The sequence below is a fragment of the Aedes aegypti genome, chromosome 2 (assembly GCF_002204515.2).
Source record: "Aedes aegypti strain LVP_AGWG chromosome 2, AaegL5.0 Primary Assembly, whole genome shotgun sequence".
Lineage (NCBI taxonomy): Eukaryota > Metazoa > Arthropoda > Insecta > Diptera > Culicidae > Aedes > Aedes aegypti.
The window spans coordinates 102,796,680-102,821,368 of record NC_035108.1 but is presented as its reverse complement, the minus strand read 5'-3'; the positions used below and the strand labels follow the sequence as shown (position 1 = coordinate 102,821,368).

Genomic DNA, 24,689 nt, shown 5'->3' with positions numbered 1-24,689 from the left:
CGGTTAGTAAACTGTTTTGAGTGTAATATTTTCATAGGATTGCATAAAAATTAAAAATTGCATCGGTTTCTGAAAACCATATTATGGATCAATTTTCATATTATGGATCAAATTGTGACATATTACGGATCAGTGCGCAAAATCAATAGATTTTAAACTCAATGCATCTGTATTGCATGGTATGGCGAAAGTTAACAATGTGTCATATATTACTGCAAAAAATAGCAGTGTTAGAGCTGGAAACAATGGTAAAATGTCCTTTTTTGTGCTATACTGCATTGTAGTAACTGAGGCATGAACTGTTTTCGCTCCACACCAAGTATTCCACCATTTTTCTCTGCTAAACAATGAAATTTACCAACCTTGATGTTGTATTAGTTTTATCCTTAGTGCTATTGTCTGAAAATGTCGAATCCAATGCTTAAAATGGTAGAAATCTACATTCTTTGGTAGTGATCCATAACCGTGGTAAACAATCATTTCTTGGTCCATATTATGGATCACTAGTTAGAAGTGCTAATATTCGGTAATTAGAATCAACAATCAAGAAAACTGTTTTCTAAAGATGAATTCACACTAAATTGAAGCGAACGAGCATGTTTTTTGCTATAACATATGAATTTTAACACTTGTGGGAGCTTATGAATGCTGACGGCACTTCTTACAGAAAACGACCATATGATGATAGCTGTGTGGTACCAACTAAACATTTGTCAAATACACAGTTATTAAGCGGTTGAATGTTGTGCTTAACTTTACAAATGCTAAAAGACAAATAGTATAACATGGGAAAAATACTTTTTACGTCAAAGTTTATGTTTTGAGAGAGTTATCCGTTGTTGAACGTCAAAGTGATCCGTCACTGTGGGTGATCCGTAACTGTGTGGGCATGGTATCTCAAATCAGTGCACAGATTGGTGTCCCGAAGGGTTGATCACTTTGTTCCCAGGTTCAACGCTGCTAACGGTCATCTCTCGGTTGAGGAACACCCCTACATAGGTAACGAATTCATATTTGAAGTTAAACGTCGTTTATGACTGCTTAGAGCACACGAGCAATGTGTAACCGATTAGAAGGAAGAAACAAGATTATAACTGAACAGACCCATTGTCACGGTGAGATGGATTCCAATAAATTGGTCAGATGAAGTTAAGTATCTAAAACATGTTTGATAAAAAATTAACTTTCAAAAATCACATTGAGGATATTCAAGCCATGTGTTACAAATATATAAAATGTCTGGAATCTTTGGATCCACTTATCAATAGGAAATCGTAAAGTTGTCTTAAGAACAAGCTTTTGATCTTCAAACAAATTTTCAGGACAGCCATGTTGTATGCTGTACCAATGTGAATTAGCTGTTGTAATACCAGGAAGAAGCCTCTACAGTTATGAGCTTGTTATGCGTTTCTGATCGGGTACCTCAAAACAGCATCTCAGTATACCGTACGGGGCACACATAGCCAATTGTAGGAAGCCGCAATTTAAAGGAGGCATGACGACGACAACGGCGTCTCGTCGTCGTCGTCGCGAGCTGCATTCTATTCTAATAAATTAAATCGCTACTGCGGCGGCGATCGGTTAGAATTATTGTTGCAGGCACTTTTAATGGGTATAAAATTATCATTTTCCCAGACGACCGCGCAGTTTGATCTAGAGAAGTGAATCGTCAAGTCGAGTCGAGATTATCATCCGGTGGTCCCCTCGTTCCGTCGTTCGTCGTCGGAGAAAAGTAAGTTTCGTTTCGTGATCTCATGTTATCGGGTGGTGAACAGAAGAAAAGTGGACATTTATGTTTAAGTGATCAGTCAGAGTTCGGAGTGAATTGAGGAAGATTTGATTGTTTTAGTTTGAAAAGTTCGTCACTTGCACAGGCATTGAAGTCACTGAATGTCTGGTGGCATATCAATCGTGCGCAATCTGAACGGAATAACAGGCCAAGTAAGGACAATGAAACAATTTTTGGCAGTGTGACAGAGCTGATAGTCTTTCCAGGGCTGGTCAGGCAGCAAAATAATAGTGACTTTAGTGACCAAAATGGTCAAAATAGTAACCTTAAAGTTATTTTAAAACTACAAGTGCTAGTCATAAAAATTACTAGATATGACAATACGTTTTATGTGGATATTAATCAATCGACATATTGAGTGAATTTAGAATGTAGAGAACTGCAGTAATTTGAAATATTTATTAGGACTTGATTGCCATAAATAGTCAATGTAGTGCACTGGAAATTTCATTTTCCATTTTTTACGAGACGAATATTAGCTTGGTATAGGTTACTTTTTAAAACTTCTGATATCAGTCAAAAAAAAACTCATAATCTCACGTTTTATCTGTTCTACGACCCTGAAAATGACAAATTTTTCATACTTAGATTGTATAGGAAACGGTAGAGGCTAATTTGCTGCTGAAAAGGAAGCGCTCAAGAGATTGCTAGTTGATCCCTTGCAGAAGTTTTCTACAGCGACTCATGTTCGAATTTACGTTTCTTTTCAACTGTATACAAACATCAAGATAGGCCAACAAATTACTTGTCAGCAGCAACCTGGGCTTAAACAATTGAAACCGTCCTTTATGAGAAATCTTTATGCATACTTGTTGCTGAAATTCATGAACATGTGAATTTGAGGTTAGCAACACAGATATCATCATTGATTAATTTATTGTCCAACAATGTTCAAGCTTTCATAACAGAAACGCGTTTTTCTTAAATACAAACAGTTGACCATAGCCATGGAAAACAGTATTAAGGGACAATGTAAAGCTTATTTGTTGGAATTTCTATGTATGTCCTGAACTGAACGAGTTTCTGACAAACACTTTGAATTTGTTGGTTGTTATTCCTAACCGACTCTGGCTTATCTTCCGGAGGAGTTTTATTGAAATTCTCTCAGGAGGCAGATTGAGATTCCATCTATTAAAAGAGCCGCAGATCATTGCAGAAGGTTTACTAGTAATTTATTCTGCATATTGGTCCTGGTTCATCTTTCAAACATTTCACCCAGAAAATTCAGCCCACAATCGTCTTTTAAGTTTTGCTTTTATTTTCCGTTGGAAATGTCTACGGAAAATTCACCTTAATTGTTCCAGAAAGATAGCCAGCAAACTCTGTCTTCTTTGATATCCAAATTTCCAAATACGTTATATTTGTCTTTATTTGTGTTCGAAAATCTGATCGAGCCTTCAATTCCATAATCAACAGATCACAAAAATTATTGCTTTAGTGACTATTTTTCTGAAAAAAAGTGACTTTAGTGACCAAGTCCTTAAAAAATGACTCATTGCCAGCCCTGTCTTTCGGTATTGGTACCTATACCTACCTTCCACTTTAGTGAATCCTCTCGGTCGTTGGAACGTTTTCAAGGTGGTTTACCACTTTTTGATACAAGCATAAATCTTTTGGGCAATTCTTGCTATCAGCCTTTTCTTTTTTGTATTACAGCTCAATTGAAAAAGTTGCTGCTACACAGTTGAGTGTCCTAAGATGTCCTTAGTTTTTAAATGAGAGCTTACTAAGTCATAGTTGAGCGGTTCCATTTGAATTCGAATGTCGATTTACTTTTGTATTTTTTGATTTGGATGAAATTTTGCACATGCTTTCTTTATGCCCAAAAATGCCTTTTTGCATCATCGGCTCGCCATTTTGACTCTAGCCTTACTTTTGAGAAGGGCCTAAGAAAAAAATCCTTAATAATTTAAAAAAAAATATAACTTAGAAACGGTTTGTCCGATCAGTTTGGTGCCTTCCGCAAAGTTTTAGGTTATTGTTGGGACTATCTGGAAAAAAATATACACTGTAAAAAAATGTTGTTATTTTTTATATATCGAAAATAAAGCTTAAAAATCAATTTTTTCAAAAATCGTATTTTTGATTTTTTTTATTTTTTTATATGTTAAAGTAGACAAAAAATGAAGTCTTTTGCACAGTGGGTCAAGATGGAGAAATCATGGACAAAAAAGTTATGATTTTTGGAAAATAGGTGAATTTTTGAAAATGGTCATAATAAACTTTTTAAATATTTTTAAACTCGATTTTATGAAAGTACGCAAAATTTACAACAAAAAAGGTATACAGAAAAATCAGGCTAACTTTTACCGTTTTAAAGATGCAGCGATTTTAATACAAAATTATGATATAATATTCAATTTTCGGTCATTATAATATAACTTAGAAACGGTTTGTCCGATCAGTTTGGAGTCTTCCGCAAAGTTTTAGGTTATTGTTGGGACTATCTGGAAAAAAAATATACACTGTAAAAAAACAATGTTGTAATTTTTTATACATCGAAAATAAAGCTTAAAAATCAATTTTCTCAAAAATCGTATTTTTGATTTTTTTTTTATATATGTTAAAGTAAACAAAAAATGAAGTCTTTTGCACAGTGGGTCCAGATGGAGAAATCATGTACAAAAAAGTTACGATTTTTTTTTAAAAAAAAGCTGAATTTGTTGAAAATGGTCATAATAAACTTTTCAAATGTTTCGGTAGCAATTAGCAAAATTTTCTCATATACCTTTTTTGTTGAAAATTTTGCGTACTTTCATAAAATCGGGTCAAAGCATTCAAAAAGTTTATTTAGACCATATTGAAAAATCAACCTTTTTTAAAAAAATCATAACTTTTTTGTCCATGATTTCTCCATCTTGACCCACTGTGCAAAAGACTTCATTTTTTGTCTACTTTAACATATAAAAAAAAAAAAATCAAAAATACGATTTTTGAGAAAATTGATTTTTAAGCTTTATTTTCGATACATAAAATATTACAACATTTTTTTACAGTGTATATTTTTTTCCAGATAGTCCCAACAATAACCTAAAACTTTGCGGAAGACTCCAAACTGATCGGACAAACCGTTTCTAAGTTATATTATAATGACCGAAAATTGAAAATTATATCATAATTTTGTATTAAAATCGCTGTATCTTTAAAACGGTAAAAGTTAGCCTGATTTTTCTGTATACCTTTTTTGTTGTAAATTTTGCGTACTTTCATAAAATCGAGTTTAAATATACAGGTATGTTCCGTTTTTATCACGTTCCGATTTTGTCACTCTCCGGTTTTGTCACGTTCCGATTTCGTCAACAAATTATTCCGTTTTTATCAACACACAAAAAATGATTTTTTTTATTTCCAAAATGTTTAGAATGTAAACTATATACTTATGTTGAAGCAATTTGAATGATTTTCAGAGTTGAATTTTCAATATTATGTTAATGTTGAGCACCTACGATACATGGTAGGTGTAGGTGTTAAATCATATACGATTCAATAAGGATTGACTAATTCTTATACACTAATCAATTGGAGTTTTCATACTTAGCATGGTCTGTTGGACAAGATTAACCCATCCCTCAACAATCGAGAGTTGCTCTGGCCACGTCCTAGTAACAACTGGAATTTGTGATTAGTTGAAAACGTACCTAAGAGAGTTGCAGAGAACTCTTCTTTCTCTGATTTTTCTTTTATATAAAAAATTGATAGACATTGGGACTGTCCTTTAATTACATAAGACAATTTTGGCGGTTTTCGACCCCCAATGAATTTTGAATGAAAACAAAAAATAATAATTTGTATGGTAGGATATCTTGAACCCCCTCCTCCCCTATAATCCCTTACGTGATTAATGGATGATCTCATATATGTTCATTTCTTTTTTATAAGGGATACACTTGGAAATGAACTCAAGAATGTTTGAGCAACGACAAGATAAACGATCGAGTTTATTGTATTTTTGATAAGACTGTCGATCCCGTCATATTTTGGACATTATCTTGTATCTCTTAAACTTGATCGCATTGCACTAATTATAGCAACAGTCATTGTCTAGATCCTGTTCATGGGGTAGTGGAAGGGGTCCAGCAAAACTAAGCAATCTATAGAACATTGTGGAATTTCCAAACATCGAGGAAGAGGGTAAAGGGCTGAAATGGCTGACAATATGAGAAACTGTTGATACTGGACGTACCCACGTCACGTTCGTTACCATCCCAAATATACTGGGATCTTGATCTTTGAGCAAACATGAACCCCTTCCCCACATGGAGACAAAAAGGTTAATTAGGAGTCTTCTATCAACAGCCATACGCTTATTCATGAAAGGTTCTCTTACCAAAAAAAATCTATTTTGGTGATGCTTGTTCTAGAGTTTATACATCTTTGTGTTTTTGATGTACTTCTTTCTACATAAATTAAAAATGGAATGGTGTTTATATGTCACGAAATGGCTCAAGAGTGGGCTAATAGACTTACATGATCATTTCACTGTCGCATTGGTCAAGTTTTCCGACGTGTTTGAGTGAAGGAAACGATTTGGAAAATTCTCTGGAATAACTGGAAAAACAACTGAAAACTAATCTATCGTTTTGAATCCCATTTTTCAGCAGCCTACTTGATGGAAAAACGAAGTTTGACGTGACCACTAGTATTGAATATTATTTTCACTTAACAAAAAAACTAGAACTTTAGGTTAGTTTATTGCCAGTCTCTTCGTGTTCTAACGTATAGCTGAAAGGCGATTGTGACGCTGTTCTAGATTGACGATTAGTGCATCTCTGACGAAGTTGGTAGTAATAACTTCAGAATAAAGATCCCCACAACCATTTTACTGATAACATTTTGGCAATTCAAAATCGTAAATATTAATTTCGCCAGCCGGGTGGGGCCGAAAATGCAATAATAAATTAACTTTGCAAAAAAGCTCTCAGTTGATAACTGCGGAAGTGTTTATAAGAACACTAAGCTGAGAAGAAGGCTTTTTCTCAGTTGGGATATAATTCCAAAAAGAAGAAAGAGCAGAAGGATGAGGAAGAACAGTGGAAAAAGAAGTTGTTTTTGTATAATATTTTTTGGAAAAAAAAAATCAAAGATCAACTTCCTTGTAGTCATTTTTACAAATATGACGCACGTTATGATACAAAGGACATTTATGTGATTATCGTTTTAGTATTCTATATTACATTTATTGAAATTCTAACCAAGAAAACTAAAACTTTTAATGATTTATTACAAAATTATATTGATTGATAGGAGTCTGCAATCAACTATCATTACGAACCTATAGGAATAAACAATCTGAATGCTCCGCACAGCTCCTAAACATTAATAATTTGCATTTATATGATGCAAATGTGTATTATCCTGACAATACTGCAATTTTATTTTAAAATTTGTAAAATGTTTTGTCCAAAAAAATTATTCCGTTTTTGTCACGGTTCCGTTTTTATCAACTGAAAATTGCCGATCGTGTTGATAAAAACGGAACATACCTGTATTTAAAAAGTTTATTATGACCATTTTCAAAAATTCACCTATTTTCTAAAAATCATAACTTTTTTGTCCATGATTTCTCCATCTTGACCCACTGTGAAAAGACTTCATTTTTTGTCTTCTTTAACATATAAAAAAATAAAAAAAATCAAAAATATGATTTTTGAGAAAATTGATTTTTAAGCTTTATTTTCGATATTTAACAAATTACAACATTGTTTTTTTTTACAGTGTATATTTTTTTCCAGATAGTCCCAACAATAACCTAACACTTTGCGGAAGGCACCAAACTGATCGGACAAACCGTTTCTAAGTTATATTTTTTTTAAAATTATTAAGGATTTTTTTCTTAGGCCCTTCTCAAAAGTAAGGCTAGAGTCAAAATGGCGAGCCGATGATGCAAAAAGGCATTAGGCTCAATTTTTGTTGTCTTCCTAGATATGGCTTTGGGACCAATGTGCACTGTATTTTGTCAGCATTGGATCGACCAAAATTTAAGTAAACATTTAGTAAACAAAATTAAAAAAAATGTTTTTGTCAAAATACATTTAAAGTAAGATTTTTTCATTCATTGCCTTTCGAATGAGCCATAGAAAACTATAATTAGACGTACAATTTTGGTACATAAATAGGTGTATTTTGAGCAACATAACTAAAGTCAACTCTTCCTTACTCGATTTTCCGTATCTAGATGTCGAGCTATAGAACAATAGTAAAGGTTGGTTTTCATGACTAATTCGATGGTCCCTTGGATAACAGTGCCACTGGTTTTGTTTAACTCGATGATCCCTTTCATTATTGAGTTATAGAGAGTCGACTGTAGTTACATTAGAATCAAGTTTACCTACGTAAAGAATACGTAGCTAAGCAGAATGTACTGGAAAGATTGGCACCTGTTGATTATAAAATTTTAAACAGTGAGCTACCAGAGCAAATAAATGAATAAATCAACTCACGTAAAATGACAATTCCTTTAAAATTTTCCACTTCTTTGTAATCTGTTGTCGCATTGCATTGCATATTAATTCTCAGCTCGTTATGATAATTGCAATTGATTGGCGTACAGACCTCACAATAATGATTCAATTATAAATATGTATTATATTATGTCTAGAAATAGTCCGACACAAATCATTCGTTGGATTCGTCGCATGAATCATTGCACTGAGAAAATGCCTCCGATCCCGACTGGACTGAAACAGCGACGACTCACCTGGAGCCTATAATCATGCGTTAACGATAAGAGCATCGCGACTTTACATCTTTACGCTTGTATGTAGCAATCGAAACACGTCTCGCTTGATTGAAACTACACGCAGTGAGGGCGTCGTCGTCGTCGCCAGTAGTTTTCCGGCCCGATTTCCCACGGGTTCGCAAACATTGTTTTAAAGTTTGACTAATCTCCCGTTATACCTTTATACATTCCAGGAATAACACGATGTCTAAGCTTCAGCTCGTATCGGTGCTGCTATTGTTAGGGTCCTCTCTGGCCTTTGATTTCGCGGGTTTTGCGAAATCGACGGGTGATGTGGCGAAAGTAGCCGGGAAAACTGTCAAAGGAGTCGTCGAAAAAGTGCCGGAGATCTTCTCACCGGAACAGCTGCTCGATTTCGGCAAGCAATCCATCGCCGGAGTGCCACTGGAAGCGTTGGCCGCGACAATCAACAAGATTTGTGAGTAGTTCTTGCTGAAATTGTAACATAGATCGAATGATGGAGTAATTCTCGCTGAAACTAGGCCGCCATAGGCACATATAGTTGAAATTCTAATTTTTGGATGGTAAAACTAGATGAGAAGTGTTCTGATTAACTTAAATATATGGACCCCTCGTAAACTAAAAAGCAAAACAGTGTGAGGAAAACTCATTTTGTATAAATCTTAGGTACTTCCGTTGAAGCACATAGGAATCTTAATGAAGTAGAATGTAGCTATCATTTGAAGTTATGTTTTTTTTATTTGGCAGCCGCCTTGAGTTCTATTACTAAATACGATTTTTCACCATTATCCCATAACTTATTTTAGATTCCCAGACAGAAAGATGAGGAAAAAACTGAGCAGCTACAAAAACAAGGTGATCGATGGTGGTTACCCATTGCAATAGATGATTTATATTCTATCAGTGCGCATCGTACCTTCTGCTCTTGGAAGTTTTTTAAAAACTACCTAATGCAATAAAACAGTACTTTTCAGTACTATTTTTTTCTACTATTGATACCTTTACGATCCTTGGACCCGTGCCTTCGATTTTTCGTTGGACCCGTTGGCGAAAGCTAGCGGTGGTAATCCTTCTTGGACACCGTCTTGGGCAAAAAAAGCTCTTAGGAGGTCACGCCTTCTTTCGTTTATTAACTAAACATGGTATCAACAACAAAAGGAAGGGTGAATCTCTGAATCAACAACTTCCTTCCAAAAAAGTGGGACTTAAAACTGTCACTAAACGTGGCAAGAATGGAAGAAAGGACGTTTCCCCGGAATGCGAAGTTTCTTCCAAGGGTGAAATGAATAATTGTATCGAAATGAGCAATCAGTCCGATGCTCTTGACAAATTTTCCGAACACCAAATCGAAACAGTCTCTAGCCTAGGCTCTTTGATTCAAGTGAGGAAGCAAAAAGTGCTGCCTATCGTGCTCAGTTGTTCCAAATTTGGGGGATTTAGGCAGGAGATCTTGAACTCCATTAGGGGAATCAAGGTCTCCTTCCAAATCACAAAGAATGGAGACTGTCGCGTTTTGCCGGAAACTCTTAAAGATCGCGAACTTCTTCTCAAACATCTTGAAGAGAAGAAGCACATTTTTTTACCTATGACGACAAAACTGAACGTTTGTTCAAAGTCGTCTTGAAGGTGAAGATGCATCGAAGCCAAACCTCGATTTTTCAAGAGCACAAATCTAGAGAACCTGACAACTGTTCGTGCTGAAAACCTAATCGATTGGTCACCACCAGCAAGTGACCAGTGAGTAGCATTTTCAGCACAAACGGTTGTCTGGTTCTCTAGATTTGTGCTCTTGAAAATTCGAGGTTTGGCTTCGATGCATCTTCACGTTGAAAGGTCTCTCAAGTGACTATAAGTCACCTGAAGAGATCAAAAATGGAAATGATTTACTTGGATTTTCCCCAGTCCAAGTAATCATTATGAAAAAGAGAACCCAATCTGGCATTGTTCGGAAAGGGATTTCTCAAAAATATTATTTAGTTCACTTTAACAAAAAAGATCTAAATACATGGGAACATTTCCAGAAATCTGAAGGAAATTACCAAAATCCCACTCAGTGCCGTCGGTGCCATGGTACAAAATATTGCTGCATGGATGCTGAATGCATGATTGGCGAAGGTTCTTCTCACGCTAAGGACGTCTGTCCAGTGAAGGAAGATACCGATAAGTTCATATGCGCAAATTGCGGGGGCAATCATAAGTCAAATTTTTGGACTTGCCCCTCGCGCAAGAGAGTCGTTGAGGCTCGTGCCAGGCAGATGAATGATAATATACGTAACGGTCGTTTCCGGAATTTGCTTGGTAGAGTATCGAGCAATGCTCATTTTTCAGTTAACGATGGCTTGATCATGAATCATACTCATCAGGAAGATCATAATCATGCTCATTCACAAACTAATTTTAATCCGTCGGGTAGCCGAACTCCTCCTCTTTTCATACTACGAGTACTGTTCGGGCTCACCGCAACGACATCTCCCATCTATTCTAATTGTTTCAAATCAAATGAAAAAAAAAACCTGCCGCCACACGAAGCTACTCCGCCTCCCCGTCTACCGAAAATTCTAACGGAAAATCATCAATTGTACCCACGTATATTTGCTAATGGTGGTGTACACCTGCTATTGCGACTAGTGGTCGCAAATTGGTTCCTAATAAAAGTGATGTTCACATGCATGCGCGACTGGCGGTATCTATAGAATAAGATAGTAAGCCCAATATGTCTAGTAATTTAGTAGATCAAAACATGTTATATCAAAAAAAGTAATAACAGTCAAACAAGTCTTCGAGTGAGTATTTCCGTAAAAGTACGGTGGTTTGAATGTACAACAAGATGATAATCAAACGCTGATGCTACTCTGTTGAACACGTAGATGTCAGTTTATTAATAGAAAAGTTTTGTCCAAAATAAGTTCGTCTTAGAGATATCATTACATAGAATTAGCTTGCCGACATTCAACCGATCAATAATTTCAACGCCGTTCTGATTGTGTGGGTATCCTATAGCGGAAAAATGTTTCAATGTCGCATGTACGAGTGAAACGTTGAGTTATGAGACAGTATACGTCGGTGAAGTTCTTAGCGATGTGAAAGCTATATCCTGAATTCCTAAAAGCTTTCGTGATGACGAAAATGACGTGAAAACTCATCACTTCAAACTTTTTTTTTCCTGAGAAGAGGGAGGATCTGTGGTACTGAAAGAACATTGTCATAGATCTTGTCTTCCAACCCTGTTATGATGGCTGACAATCAAAAGCCTGTTGAAAGAACTCCGAGAATGTAGCATCGGATCGGACATCAAACGATTTAGTAGGCATGGCACAACTTCGACGCCTCACTCCCACAGTAACGTCAGAATGGAATGAAAGGTTCTTCGTGGGGCTCCCGCTTGCCAACAACGATTCGGAGCTTCAAGGGTCTGACTCTTTCAACGTCCACGCTTCGTGCCCGTAGAGAGCCACCGGAAGAATCAATGTTTTATACAGGGCGAATTTTGTTTCCGGGACCTAAGCTGGTTACGTAGTCCGTAAGAGGCCCTATTCGCAGCCGTAACACGTCTTTTCACTTCGCGGGAAACGTCGTTGTCACATGTCACAAGTGTTCCAAGGTAAACAAATTCTTCAACATCTTCAAACACATCCCCATCAAACACTACCTCAGCACCTACACCACCATGCCTGACTCTATCTCTACCTGCAACCATGAACTTCGTTTTGGTAAAATTAATGGTCAGGCCTATCCTCGCTGTCTCCCTCTTCAGAGGCACGAAGCCCTCTTCCACTGACCTGCGATCGATTCCAATTAGATCTATATCGTCCGCAAAGCCAAAGAGCATGTGCGACCTTGTGATAATAGTGCAATTTCTCTGCACGCCAGATCTCCTAATAGCACCCTCGAGTGCAATGTTGAACAGTAAATTCGAAAGTGCGTCTCCCTGCTTCAATCCGCCTAACGTCACGAACGAGGTTGACACCTCGTCTGCGATCCGAACACTTGATTTCGAACCATCCAGCGTAGCACGTATCAGCCTAATTAGTTTCGACGGAAAACCATTTTCAGACATTATCTGCCAAAGCTCATTTCTTTTCACTGAGTCGTACGCCGCCTTGAAATCAATAAACAGATGGTGAGTCTGCAAGTTATACTCCCGGAATTTGTCTAGGATCATTCGCAAGCTAAACATCTGGTCCGTTGTCGAACGGCCCTCACGAAAACCAGCTTGGTATTCGCCGACGAAGGACTCTTCGAGCGGTCTCAGTCTGTTAAACAGGATGCGCGACAGAATTTCGTACGCCGAATTTAGCAGGGTAATTCCTCTGTAATTGGCACACTCCAGTCTGTGCCCTTTCTTGTAGATAGGGCGGATGAGGCCATCCAACCAGCCGGCGGGCAAATCTTCTTCCTCCCATACCTTCAGAAGTACTCGGTGGATCGACTGGTAAACCTGCTCGCTTCCGTGCTTGAGAAGCTCGACCGAAATCTCGTCCTTCCCAGCAGCCTTACAGTTCTTCAGCTCGCTGATAGCCTTTTTAACCTCTCCTATGGTTGGTGGGTCCACAGCTTGATCGTCATCATCTATGTTCATCCTGTTCCTCGCTACATTTCCATTCTCACCGTTCAACAATTGCTGAAAGTGCCCCTTCCACCTGGCAGCCACCGCCGTTTTATCGGTCAGCACATTCCCTTCTCGATCATTGCACATGGCGGGCACTGGTACGGTATTGTGCCGCGCACCATTGACCGTTGCATAGAATCTCCGCATATCATTCCGGTTCATGCTTTCTTGAGCGTCAGCTGCCACACTTTCTTCGTGCTGCCTTTTCTTTATTATTTCGGGTAGCGGCCACAAGCATACGGCTTCTGGCGACATTCTTCATGTCTGTCACCCTCTGGCACTCTTCATCGAACCAGCCGTTTCGTCTTCGTCGTTGACCAGTACCGATCATTTCCCGCGCCGTTGTTGTCACAGCTTCGTGGGTCCCACAGGCTGTCGACATCTCCAGCAACGTTGATTCTTCCCAACTGCTCGTCTAGTTGCTGACGGTATTGCGCAGCTATCCTATCAGTTGACAAGCGTTGTATATTGAAGCGCAGTGTTCTGTTTGTTGTGGAACTCGTGACGCTGGATAACCGCGCCCGAATTTTAGCTACAACGAGATAATGATCTGAGTCGATATTAGGGCCTCGGAAGGTCCTGACATCCATGACATCTGAGAAATGTCGCCCATCAACCAGCACGTGGTCTATTTGGGACCAGGCATCTTCACTCGGGTGTCGCCAGATGTGTTTGCGGATATTCTTTCGTGGGAAGTAAGTACTGCTGATTGTCATCCCTCTAGCAGCAGCAAAGGTCACTAGCCGCAGGCCATTATCATTGGTAACGGAATGAAGGCTTTCCGTTCCAATGACGGGTCGGAATAAATCTTCTTTCCCGATCTGCGCATTTGCATCGCCGATGACTATCTTGACATCTTGTTTTGGGCATTCTCCGTAGGCCTTATCCAGGCTCTCATAGAACTCATCCTTCATTTCATCGGGCTTATCGTTCGTTGGCGCATATATGCTGATCAGGCTGTAGTTGAAGAACTTGCGCCTCATTCTCAACACACAGATTCGGTCGCTTACCGGTTTCCACAGAATAATTCGCTTCATCTGCTTCCCAATCACTATGAAGCCAACTCCACGTTCTGCTCTGTCGCCACCGCTGTAGTAGATGTGGTACTTGAATGAAGTGTTGGTGATGGGGTCCACCGATCGGAATTCGCGTTCTCCGGTTCTCGGCCAGCGTATTTCCTGGATAGCTTCCACGTTCACGCCGACATTCCGCAGTTCACGAGCCAGGAGCCCAACACGCGCGGGTTCATTCAAAGTTCTCACGTACCAAGATCCAACTTTCCAATCGTTGTCCTGCATTCGTTGCCGGGTCTGTTGCCGTAAAATCAATCCGTTTGCTCTACTTTTGCCTTTCTTGGTTGGTGAAGAGTCTTCGATAGGCCACCTAACCAGGGTTGCGCTTCCTACATCGTGCTAGAGGGGCTGCCTCCTCGTTCAGGTCCGTCGCACTCGGGCTCAGATTGGGTACCACTTCTAGTACTGCATTTGGTCCCTCGGTAGTGCAAAAGGTACCCAAGTTTGACAGATCGCAGTACACTTTGAACGGCATTCTAGATTACCTTATGAGCCATAAAATTTTGGGCAACTGCAAGGAACATCGGGGTCCCAGACAACCAGAAATCGCATGAAAGTTCACGTTATAACTCGTTTATTCATACTAATTACATCAAACCCGCAAAACACCGTGGATAAATTCGTCAAATTGATGTGTTTCCTCGCATAAAACACTTTTTTTCTGAGTTCGTTTGTACATTTTGTTTCGTCCCGTACACTCGTACAAAGTAAGTCGAATCAATCCGTAGCAGCTGTCAAATCAACATTTGTTATCATAAGTTAAGTCGCATAAGATAACAGGTTAGTTCGGGAGAAAATTTATACAGTCGCATTGTATGTTATTAATCATCACATAATATATGCACGCATATCGCCTCCACTTTTGTACGTAGAAGGCCTTTTCGCGACATCTTATAAGTGAAATTTTGCACATTCAAAGCCTCCAGGTGATTTCGTTATGCGTACATTTTGGTTGTCTGGGGTCTTTAATTTGTCTTTGTCCTCGGTGCTGACACGATACAGCATTGTCCGCTTGTTCTTTACATGATGACCACGGTCATAGCCATCACAACCATCCACCTTTATCAGGGCTTTGGACCTGTAGCTCTGGTTCTCAATAGTTGCAAGTTCTTTCGGACATGCTACTATGGTGAGCCGTCATGCGCTAGCAGTTATTACTGAAACGTATTTGAAACCTGAGATCCTAACTTTTTTTTTATCGTAATGATCGACTTGATGGAGCATGTGGGGGAGTTGCAATCATCATTCATAGGCGTATGAAACATCAACTGTTTTCGTCATTTGAAACTAAAGTTTTTGAAACTTTGGGTGTTTTTGTTGAAACAAAGCTTGGTAAATATACTTTCATAGCTGCCTATTTGCCTTTTCAAATTTTTTGTCATTGGTGACTTTAATGCCAAACATCAGTCATGGAATAATTCGCAAAGTAATTCCAACGGCATAATTTTATTTGATGAGTGCTTTTCAGGATATTTCTCAATTCAATACCCTGATAGCCCTACATGTTTTTCCTCTTCTAGAAACCCATCTACGATTGATTTGGTCTTAACCGACTCTAGTAACCTTTGTAGCCAACTGATTACTCATGCTGATTTTAATTCTGATCATATCATGAATTTCAAATATCCCATGAAACAATTCTCAATCCTATCAGCTCCACTTTCAATTATTTTCGAGCCGATTGGAATATATATATGAAACATATATCGATAGTCATCTTGATGTTAACATTTCTCTACAAACAAAACTTGATATTGATAATGCTTTCGAAACTTTAACAAATTCCATTGTTGAAGCCAGGGGCATTGCAAAACCAAAATGTGAAGTAAAATTCGAATCCGTGATTATAGACGTCTTCTTAAACTCTTGATCCGTCTTAAAAACGTGAGGAGAAGGCAATTTCAACGCACTCGCGATCCTGCTATGAAAATTATATGGCAAAATCTGCAAAATAAGATTAAAAAACGATTTTCACAATTAGGAAACAAATATTTTGAAAATAAAGTTTATCAATTGGACCCTAGCTCTAAGCCCTTTTGGAAATTATTTAAAATTTTGAAAAAAACCTCAGTAGCCAATACCGGCATTGAAAGCGGAAAACAAATTATTATTTGCTATGCAGTTTGAAAGCGCGCACAATTTTAATTTAGTACTTACTAGTCCAATAGAAAATCTATTTACTCAGGACTTCCAATATATTCTCAATCAGGAGAACGTTTTCGAAAATTCTTGGGAGACTGATTTGGAAGAAGTGAGAACTAAAAAATTCAAAAATATGAAAGCTTCTGCCGATGATGGAATTTTCTACATCCGCATCAAGAAACTTCCAGAAAGTAGGTTATCATTCTTAGATGATATATAACAAATATTTTCAGTTGGCATATTTCCCTGACAAATGGAAAAATGCTAAGGTTGTACCAATTTGAAAACCAGACAAAAATCTTGCAGAAGCTTCTATCTATCGCCCACTCAGTTTGCTTTCCTCCATCAGTAAACTTTTTGAAAAGGGCATTTTTAACAGAATGATGGTCCACATCAACGAAAATTCAATTTTTGCCCATGGTCAGATACCCTAGTTCAAAAAAAAAAAAAAACAAGTAGGCTGCGCGCGCGGGTGGATGTGTTTTGTTTTTGCTGTCACGTTTTATCTCGGCTCCTTTTTTATTTTTTTTTCTAATTTGGCCGGTGAGAATATCAGCTTTTTTCCTTTCTGTTTAACACGTGTTTGGATCGTTTTTGAATACAATATTGTGGGAAAGAAAAAAATGGCAAACATCGACTTCGATCAGCTGAACAGACGACTGTATATCAAAAATGGACTTTTTCTCGAGCTCTTAGCGACAAACAATTAAATTTCAACTATATGTGTCGATGGCAGCCTAGTTTCAGCGAGAAGTAGGTGCTCAATAGTATGATTACGTCTTTCAGGTTCCCTCGCGGTGTCCGCCAATGCAACGGAATCCGATAACTCGGTGAACATCTCTGCGTTGAACTATGTCTTGATGACGGGCTCGGAGAATGTGACCGTGCCCCTTCTGGATTCAGACACTCTGTGGAGTAATCCGCTGTTCAACGATTCGTCCGACACGGTTATCCTCGTCACGGGCTGGACCTCGAACATCAACGGATCAAATCGGGCTATCGATACCATCTTCAGTGCCTATCAGGCACGTGGCGGACACAACTTCGTAGTCATCGATACCTCGTATTTCGTGGATACTCTGTACACGTGGTCCGCATTCAACACCAACGAATTGGGCGAGGCCTTGGCCGTAGGGTTACAACACCTGATCAACTTTGTTCCGCTGGAGAAGATTCACCTGATTGGACACAGTTTGGGGGCACATATTGTGGGACGCGCAGGAAGACACTTCCAAACGTTGACGAACGCTTCCATTCCGAGAATTACGGGGTTGGATCCGGCAAATCCATGCTTCAACGAGGGTGAAGCCCTGAGCGGAATATCTCGGGGAGATGCAGACTTCGTGGACATTATCCATAGCAATGCGAAGGTTCTGGGCAAGCGCGATCCGATTGGCGATGTGGATTTCTATCCAAATGGGTAAGATCATGATCTTTTTTGGTGAGTTCAAAATCAATGTCCATGGATTTCTTTGCAGAGTGGTTTCCGTACAACCTGGATGTCTGGATCCGTCCTGTTCGCACGCTCGAGCTTGGGAGCTGTACGCGGAAACCGTCCATCCTGGCAACGAGAACCATCTGCTGGCGGTCAAATGCAACTCCATCCTGTCGCTGGACACCGGAGCCTGCCCGGGCAAAGCCATTCCCCTCGGATTCGCCTGTCCTCGGACGGCAAAGGGAAACTACTTTTTGAAAACGAACGATAAATTTCCGTTTGGGAAGAATTTGTAATGGCCATTAATGTAAATATAAGTATGTTGACGTTTTAATAAACTAAATGCCTTTAATCCTTGAGAAATTTATCTAGAAATACCACCAAATCTTTTTCCAGATATCTGAAGGGAACATCGACTCATGAAAGTATCGAGTTGAAAAAAAAGTTGTACAGGATTGTTTCATAGAATTCTTATAATGAATTTTCTGTTTTTAGGCTTTCCCAAATGATTTCTTTATGAAGTAAAATTGCTAGAATTCTGCAGAAGTTTCTTCAGAGATATGAATTCTTCTAGACAACTTGTTGATTTCTCTTATAAATTCTTGAAAAATATCCAACAACCTCTCCAAGAATTGCTTTGGAGAATACTCTATACGTTCTTCAAGAGATTCTTCTATAAAATCATCTAAGGGATTTTGAATTTCATTAAAATTCACAATTATTTATAGGAGCAAACTCTTCAGGTATTCATCTAGAAATGTCTTCAGAAAATTCATGATGGATTCGTTTATGAATTTCTTCAGTAATTCCTACAAGGTAATTCGTTTCTTCAGCTTACTCCAACAATTGTTCATGTGTTCGTCTAAACACTTATTCAGCATTTATTACTACCAGGTATTAGTATTACTCAGGGATTAATTCCTGAGAAAATTGACTTATTGACTTATTAAAGTTGACTCACTTATCGATCTCTGTAACAATCATGATCAACAACACATCACGACAGCTTGTTTATCATCTTCTGCTACAGCTCTGATTGAATCGACAGGATAACAGCGCATGATAAAACGCATCTAAACAAGCTCCAAACCTGGGTAACACTATTGCTATAGGATATTCAGGGATTGTTCAGTATGCCAGTAAAATGGAAAATCTATCTCCAATAGTAAATAAGCGAGAGATGTGGGTTTTATAGGGTTTTATCATCGCTCTCTCTTTGGAACTCAATATAGATAGGATGTTTTCTTCGCATGCTTGGATCGTGCTTCGAAATCAAATGAGAAAGAATTCTGTTTTGCATTTCTGCCTGGTATTACTTCTTAGATATCTTCCAGATATTTCCTCTGGAACAATGCCAAGATTTTTTTGATTTTTTTATGATTTATTTTCAATAGTTGTTCTACGTAGGAAGGCTTCAGAATTGTTTCCAGGATTTCGCACTAATTTCTTGAGATTCCCCCATCTTCAAATGCATTAAAAAAAATAATAACCGTTGACATAATTTCTCTTGATATTTGTCTGAAAGTTGTTCCAAGCTTTTATTCAAGGATTCCTACAGAGATTTCGTAAGAAACTCTACCATTTATTTTGTTAACTTTCTCTAGAGTTTCTTTTGAATACTTCTCCACGGATTCTTTCAGTAGTTTCACCTAAGAGTCCTCCAGTGAATTGCAATACATTTCTTTAGGGATAATAGCTCTATGCATTCCTCTAAGAAGGAAGGCCAAAAAGAATGCTCTTAAGATTCATCCCAGGATTCCTTCAGTAATACAACCAGTAATGCTTATAGTTTTCAATGCCTTGATCCAAGATTCATTATAAAGCACCTTTCACGCAGTCTTGAAAGGATTTTTCCACATTGAAGATTTCTCGTGACATTCCGCCTAATATTACTTCATATATTTTTCAAGATTTTCTCTAGACATTTTATAAGAATTTAATTCAGGCACATGCTCAATAAATAGAGATAGAAAACTATAGAGAACGAATGTCGCTAGTGTTCCCTTTGTTCTCGCTCTGAAACATATCGGGTACATAACTGTTAAATTGCATACATTTAAGCGTTGACATTTATAGCCTCGCCTATCTTCGCCAAAAAAGATGTTCCGACAGCGACATTCTTCCTCTGTAGTTTATTACCTCAATTGCTCAATATTTCCTTTAGGTATTAAGGCGAAGAGTTCTGCATAAGCTTTCCCAAGAACAACATGTCAGAGATTCGTTCAGGAATTCCTCTAAATATCAAGAAATATCTCAAAGTCTCAGCTCTCCTGAAATGCATCCTAGAATTTCTCCAAACATTTCTGTTTTGGAAATCTTCAAGTATTCAGCTAGGAATTTATCGAAAGATATTTTCAGAAATCACTCCTGCGATTTGTTAGGAATTTTTGAACAAGTTTAGTTTTTTTTAATAGATTTTAGACTGAAATTTATCCAAGCACACTTCCAAGAATTTGGGGACGGACCTGGTGTAGTGGTTAGAACACTCGCCTCTCACGCCGAGGACCTGGGATCGAATCCCATCCCCGACATAGTCACTTATGACGTAAAAAGTTATAGTGACGACTTCCTTCGGAAGGGAAGTAAAGCCGTTGGTCCCGAGATGAACTAGCCCAGGGCTAAAAATCTCGTTAATAAAGTCAAACCAACCAACCAACTTCCAAGAATTTCCCAAATAACTCCACAAAGAATTTATCCAGAAATTCTTTTAGGAAATTCTTCAACGTGTTGGAGGTCCGCGATACAGCTTAAAGGTTTTTTCAAAAGAAATCCCAAAGTAATCACAAATTGACACTTTTGATGCATTACATGACAAACTCTAGCAGAATAGAGGAACTTTCCTTCCTTTGAGGAAGTCATGGATGATTCTCCATTAAAATTATATAAAAAATATTGAAAAAATAACTCAACGCAACCCATGAAAAGTTCCTACAGAATTCTGTAAAGGAATTCCTGAAAAATTGTCTGCAGGTTCCTTTTGAAAATTTATGTAGAAAAATCCGAGGATTTAAGGAATAATTATTGTGATATCAGAACTTTAAATAAATGTATTATGAATCCATGGATACTTTACATGATACAGGTCGGACTCGATTATCTGGAGTATTCATTTTTTTCACTCCGGATAATCAAATCCTACGGATAATCGAATCACGTAGTCAGAAATTATTTCTAGGAACATTAGGGGTATTGAGATTTTGTTTTACCAGGATGCACAAAAATCCCCCTTTTTAAACCCTTATGTTCTTCCCTACGTCCAAAACTGCTAAACCATTCATATTGTACATTGCAATACTAATTTATTTCAAATTTATGCATAAAAACTGAAAACTAAGAATATCAAAAAGCATACTCCGGATAATCGAGTCTTCGGATAATCGAGTTCGACCTGTATATTATTCTAGACATATTAAATTTTGGAAGTGCTACAGAAGTAATTTCTAGATAAATTGTTGAAGAAATCACTGGATAAAAAATGCAGGATCCCTAGATAAATCTCTGAAGGAAATTCCTGGGGAAACTCAAAGAAAAAGCCCTGGTTGAAATCATTGAAGAATTCATGGAAGATTTTCTAATAATCCCTTGTGGAATTCTGGAGAAATTATTGGAAGAGTCGATGCCTATGCCTATGTACAGGCATACCAGGTCCGTCCCACTCGGGCTCAGATTGGCTACCACTTCTAGTACTGCATTTGGTCCCTCGGTAGTGCAAAAGGTACCCAAGTTTGACAGATCGCAGTACTCTTTGAACGGCATTCTAGATTACCTTATGAGCCATAAAGTTTTGGGCAACTGCAAGGGACATGGGGGTCTTTAATTTGTCTTTGGGCATACTTCTACAGGCCATGTTCGAAACTCCAACGGAGAACCCCTCGAAAAACGTTTCATTCGCACTTCGCGCGCAGACATACGCGAGGTACTCCCCTTAGCAACGAGAGCATTGGCGCCAAACCACAGTCACGTGGAAAGGGCGACGCGCGTGCAGCAAAAACGCAAATGCACTTACTACCTTAGCAACGGTAAACTTCCTAGCGACCATCAAACAACAACAAATAAACCTTGACAAAAAGTGATCCTTGTTTCGAGTCAGGCTTCTCGTTTTAATTTCTGTTAGCTTTCAAAATTTTAATCTGGATATCAATTAATTAGGAAGAATCGTCATGGATTGGCGCTACATGCTGTCCGTGTCGCCGCACAATCTGGCCGACGAGCGCAAGGATGAAGTGGCCGTCCATTTGGCTGCCGTTCCAACCGACCAGAAGTTGGACAGCAAGAGCTGTAAAAAGTTGTTCCGGTTGGCGCAGGTGGTGCTACGCTTTCGCAACGAGCAGGTATGAATGAATGAATGGCATTTCGCTTCCCTTTGAGAAATTTGGAGTAACCTTGGACTTGTTCTTGTTTTTTACTATCCTTTTACATCAAGGTTGGTCAACTTAGAATCGAAATCGACCGAATGGTGGAAGAGAACGAACAGCGCGATGCACGAGGTAAGGATACATTTGTCGTATAATTAAGGTGAAACAGCTTGGAATCCAAATTCAATAACACAGTGCAAATCACAAAATGTAAACAAAATCCTGACTGCAGTTCTTGAAAGTACACACCCATACTAGGTTTTTAGGAGATTGATTCGAAATTCTGATTTACTCCCTTTTCAATTGTTGAGCTAGATTTTTCCTTAGTACGGCTATGTCTCATGAACTATTGAGAATTTCTTAATGCAAGCAGGAACACTGAAGTGTTAATATGACCAAAACAAGAAGAAGGATCATTTTGCTATCAAAATGTTCAACAAATTCGCTTGTGTTGATGAAAAGCATATTTTTGTGGAAGACATTCATGTTAAAATATAAACAGTTTATAAATTATGACCAAAATATGTGCAAAACTTCCATTTTTCCGTTTTTTTCACTAAAACACTAAAAACAAAATGAGAAAACCAACACAATGTGTTCAGTGTTATATTGTTATATAGTTCACGTTTAATTATTCTCCTATTAACACACTCAATCTGTTCGGTAAAAATAACTGGGTTTTTGAACAATCGAAAAAGTCAGTAAACTAAAAAAAAAAATGTCAGAAATCGAAAAACAGAGATCTTTTACTGAAATTTTGCAGAGAGCTTTCTTTTCATATCATATATCGATAAAAAATAAAACATGGTGAAATTTGCTTTTCAATTACGCGTGGCGACAGTTTTTATTTTACTGACTTTTTCGGTAGTTCCAAAGCCCAGTAAAATTTCACCAACACCAGTAATTTAATCTAAGTGTGAAGCTTACTGAAATAATTTGACATGATAGGAATGGGAAGCTTTTCAATAAATTTATTAGATTTTGACAATATCAAAGACACATTAAAGACCTCCATGTCCTTTGCAGTTGCTCAAAATTTTATGGCTCATAAGGTAATCTAGAATGCCGTGAAAAGTGTACTGCGATCTGCCAAACTTGGGTACCTTTTGCACTATCGAGGGACCAATGCAGTACTAGAAGTGGTACCCAATCTGAGCCCGAGTGGGACGGACCTGACAATATGTTAGTCAATAACTAAACAAAATGTAGTTCACAAATATCTAAGCGTCCTCTACACTTATTCAATCATCAATGATCTCGCCAGAAATCCATTAAAGATCTCACAAGTGTAACGTTTTACGTTTTTTTTGTAGTTTAAAAACATTAATAATAAACAAACAAAAATAAAACAAAAAAAGATTTTAGTTTTTATAGCGTTGAATAAAAATATTTTGTTTGCGTTCGTAAAATGCAGCGATCCATGTAGCGTAAGCGTATGTGGATTGCGTTTGCCATAACGAATTATGAAAGCTTCGCAAAGCGCCATGTACACATTTTGGCGGACTACAGGCGTAATTCAGATTTGTCGCCATGCAAAAGCAGTTGGCGCGATTTTCTATAATAGTTGCTTTTTGTTTGAATAGTGGGACGGTGAGAATAGGCAGTTTCTTGGCGCAAGAATTTCTTCGACTCGATCATTTCGCTACGAAGTTGGCTGGAAAGCAGAAGTGCGCGAGTCGAGTATTCTGATACGTTTAGTTAAATCGAATTTAAAGTTTAAGTTGAATTTCGGTGTGAAGTTAGTTTGAGATTAAAAGGTAAAAGTTAGTGAGTGAGTTTTTGGTGATAAGTTAAGTTAAACGTTTTGTGTGTTTCTTCCATCTCTAGAGGACCGAGGTCCATAAATTATTCGCGTTTCTGCGCAAAAAGTTTTATTCAATTTATCTACACGGAAAAAGGTAATTATATTTAATTAACTGCATGAAGACTTAAAACTAATGTGATTTCGCGTTGGACATGCAGCGCTCTGCGCTTTTTCCGTACGGCTGGATTTTATGTCGGCATTCGGCATCCGTCACCGCCGAATCGTGATTTTTGGTAGTCCATTCGTCGAGAATTCCGGAAGTCTGTTCATCGTTCAGACCCGTGTGCAGTGCAAAGGCCCGCCTTTTAACAGGTAGCTAAACGGAGGCGCGAGTGAAGTCGCTCAAGTTCTTCAGTAGCGAATTTCTTCCTTCGGACGTCAATTACCGAGGGTAAAGGTCCCAATCACGCTACACTTTGTGGACCATTTCATTGAGAGTTTGGTTCGACGAAGCGTGACGTCAATTGCACGCCGCGAACCTCGATCCTAACCTAAAGATAGGGCTGCATTACTCCCCGCTCGGATTAGCGGACAGGTACGCGAAGCCGGGTCGCTGGGTACGTTTATTCCTATTGGCAGGAGCGGATCGTCCCGGGTATTACTTGGCGAGATCGCCGTTCTACTCTCGTTTTCCGAAATCGGAAGCTTCCGTTCCAGCCGCCACTCCCTCCGCAACGATACTTCGGCCATTTTGCACGCGGGTCAATTCATCGCTGCCCGCCAATTTGCAGCACGGACAAGCCGGTGGTCGCCATCTCGTTACCGCCATCGCTGAGGTCGAT

At 38.5% G+C, this 24,689-nt stretch overlaps 2 protein-coding genes across 3 annotated transcripts in view; both read left to right on the top strand.

The window, feature by feature from the left end:
- Window positions 1-1,591: 1,591 nt before the first annotated feature.
- Window positions 1,592-18,100, top strand: LOC5567092 (vitellogenin-1). 2 transcript variants are annotated; one of them, XM_021841771.1, is made up of 4 exons: window positions 1,592-1,732; window positions 8,702-8,946; window positions 17,100-17,733; window positions 17,792-18,100. In XM_021841771.1, exons 2-4 carry the CDS (start codon window positions 8,712-8,714, stop codon window positions 18,042-18,044), a joined length of 1,122 nt encoding a protein of 373 aa, XP_021697463.1. In that variant the 5' UTR covers window positions 1,592-1,732; window positions 8,702-8,711; the 3' UTR covers window positions 18,045-18,100. The 2 variants fall into 2 exon arrangements, with proteins under 2 accessions (XP_021697463.1, XP_021697464.1); XM_021841772.1 differs by lacking the exon at window positions 1,592-1,732 and adding an exon at window positions 1,773-1,941.
- A 3,684-nt stretch (window positions 18,101-21,784) lies between these two features.
- LOC5567088 (centrosomal protein of 290 kDa) overlaps window positions 21,785-24,689 on the top strand; it is a 50,110-nt gene continuing 47,205 nt past the window's right edge. The window contains 2 exon segments of the mRNA XM_021841770.1: window positions 21,785-22,079; window positions 22,172-22,235. Coding sequence (XP_021697462.1) covers window positions 21,909-22,079; window positions 22,172-22,235 — 235 coding nt within the window. The 5' untranslated portion in view covers window positions 21,785-21,908.

Coding starts and splice junctions, on each gene's coding strand:
- LOC5567092 (XM_021841771.1), top strand. CDS start 8,712: ATGTCTAAGCTTCAGCTCGTATCGGTGCTGCTATTGTTAGGGTCCTCT. Junction 8,947..17,099: donor CGCGACAATCAACAAGATTT/GTGAGTAGTTCT, acceptor TACGTCTTTCAG/GTTCCCTCGCGGTGTCCGCC. Junction 17,734..17,791: donor GTGGATTTCTATCCAAATGG/GTAAGATCATGA, acceptor ATTTCTTTGCAG/AGTGGTTTCCGTACAACCTG.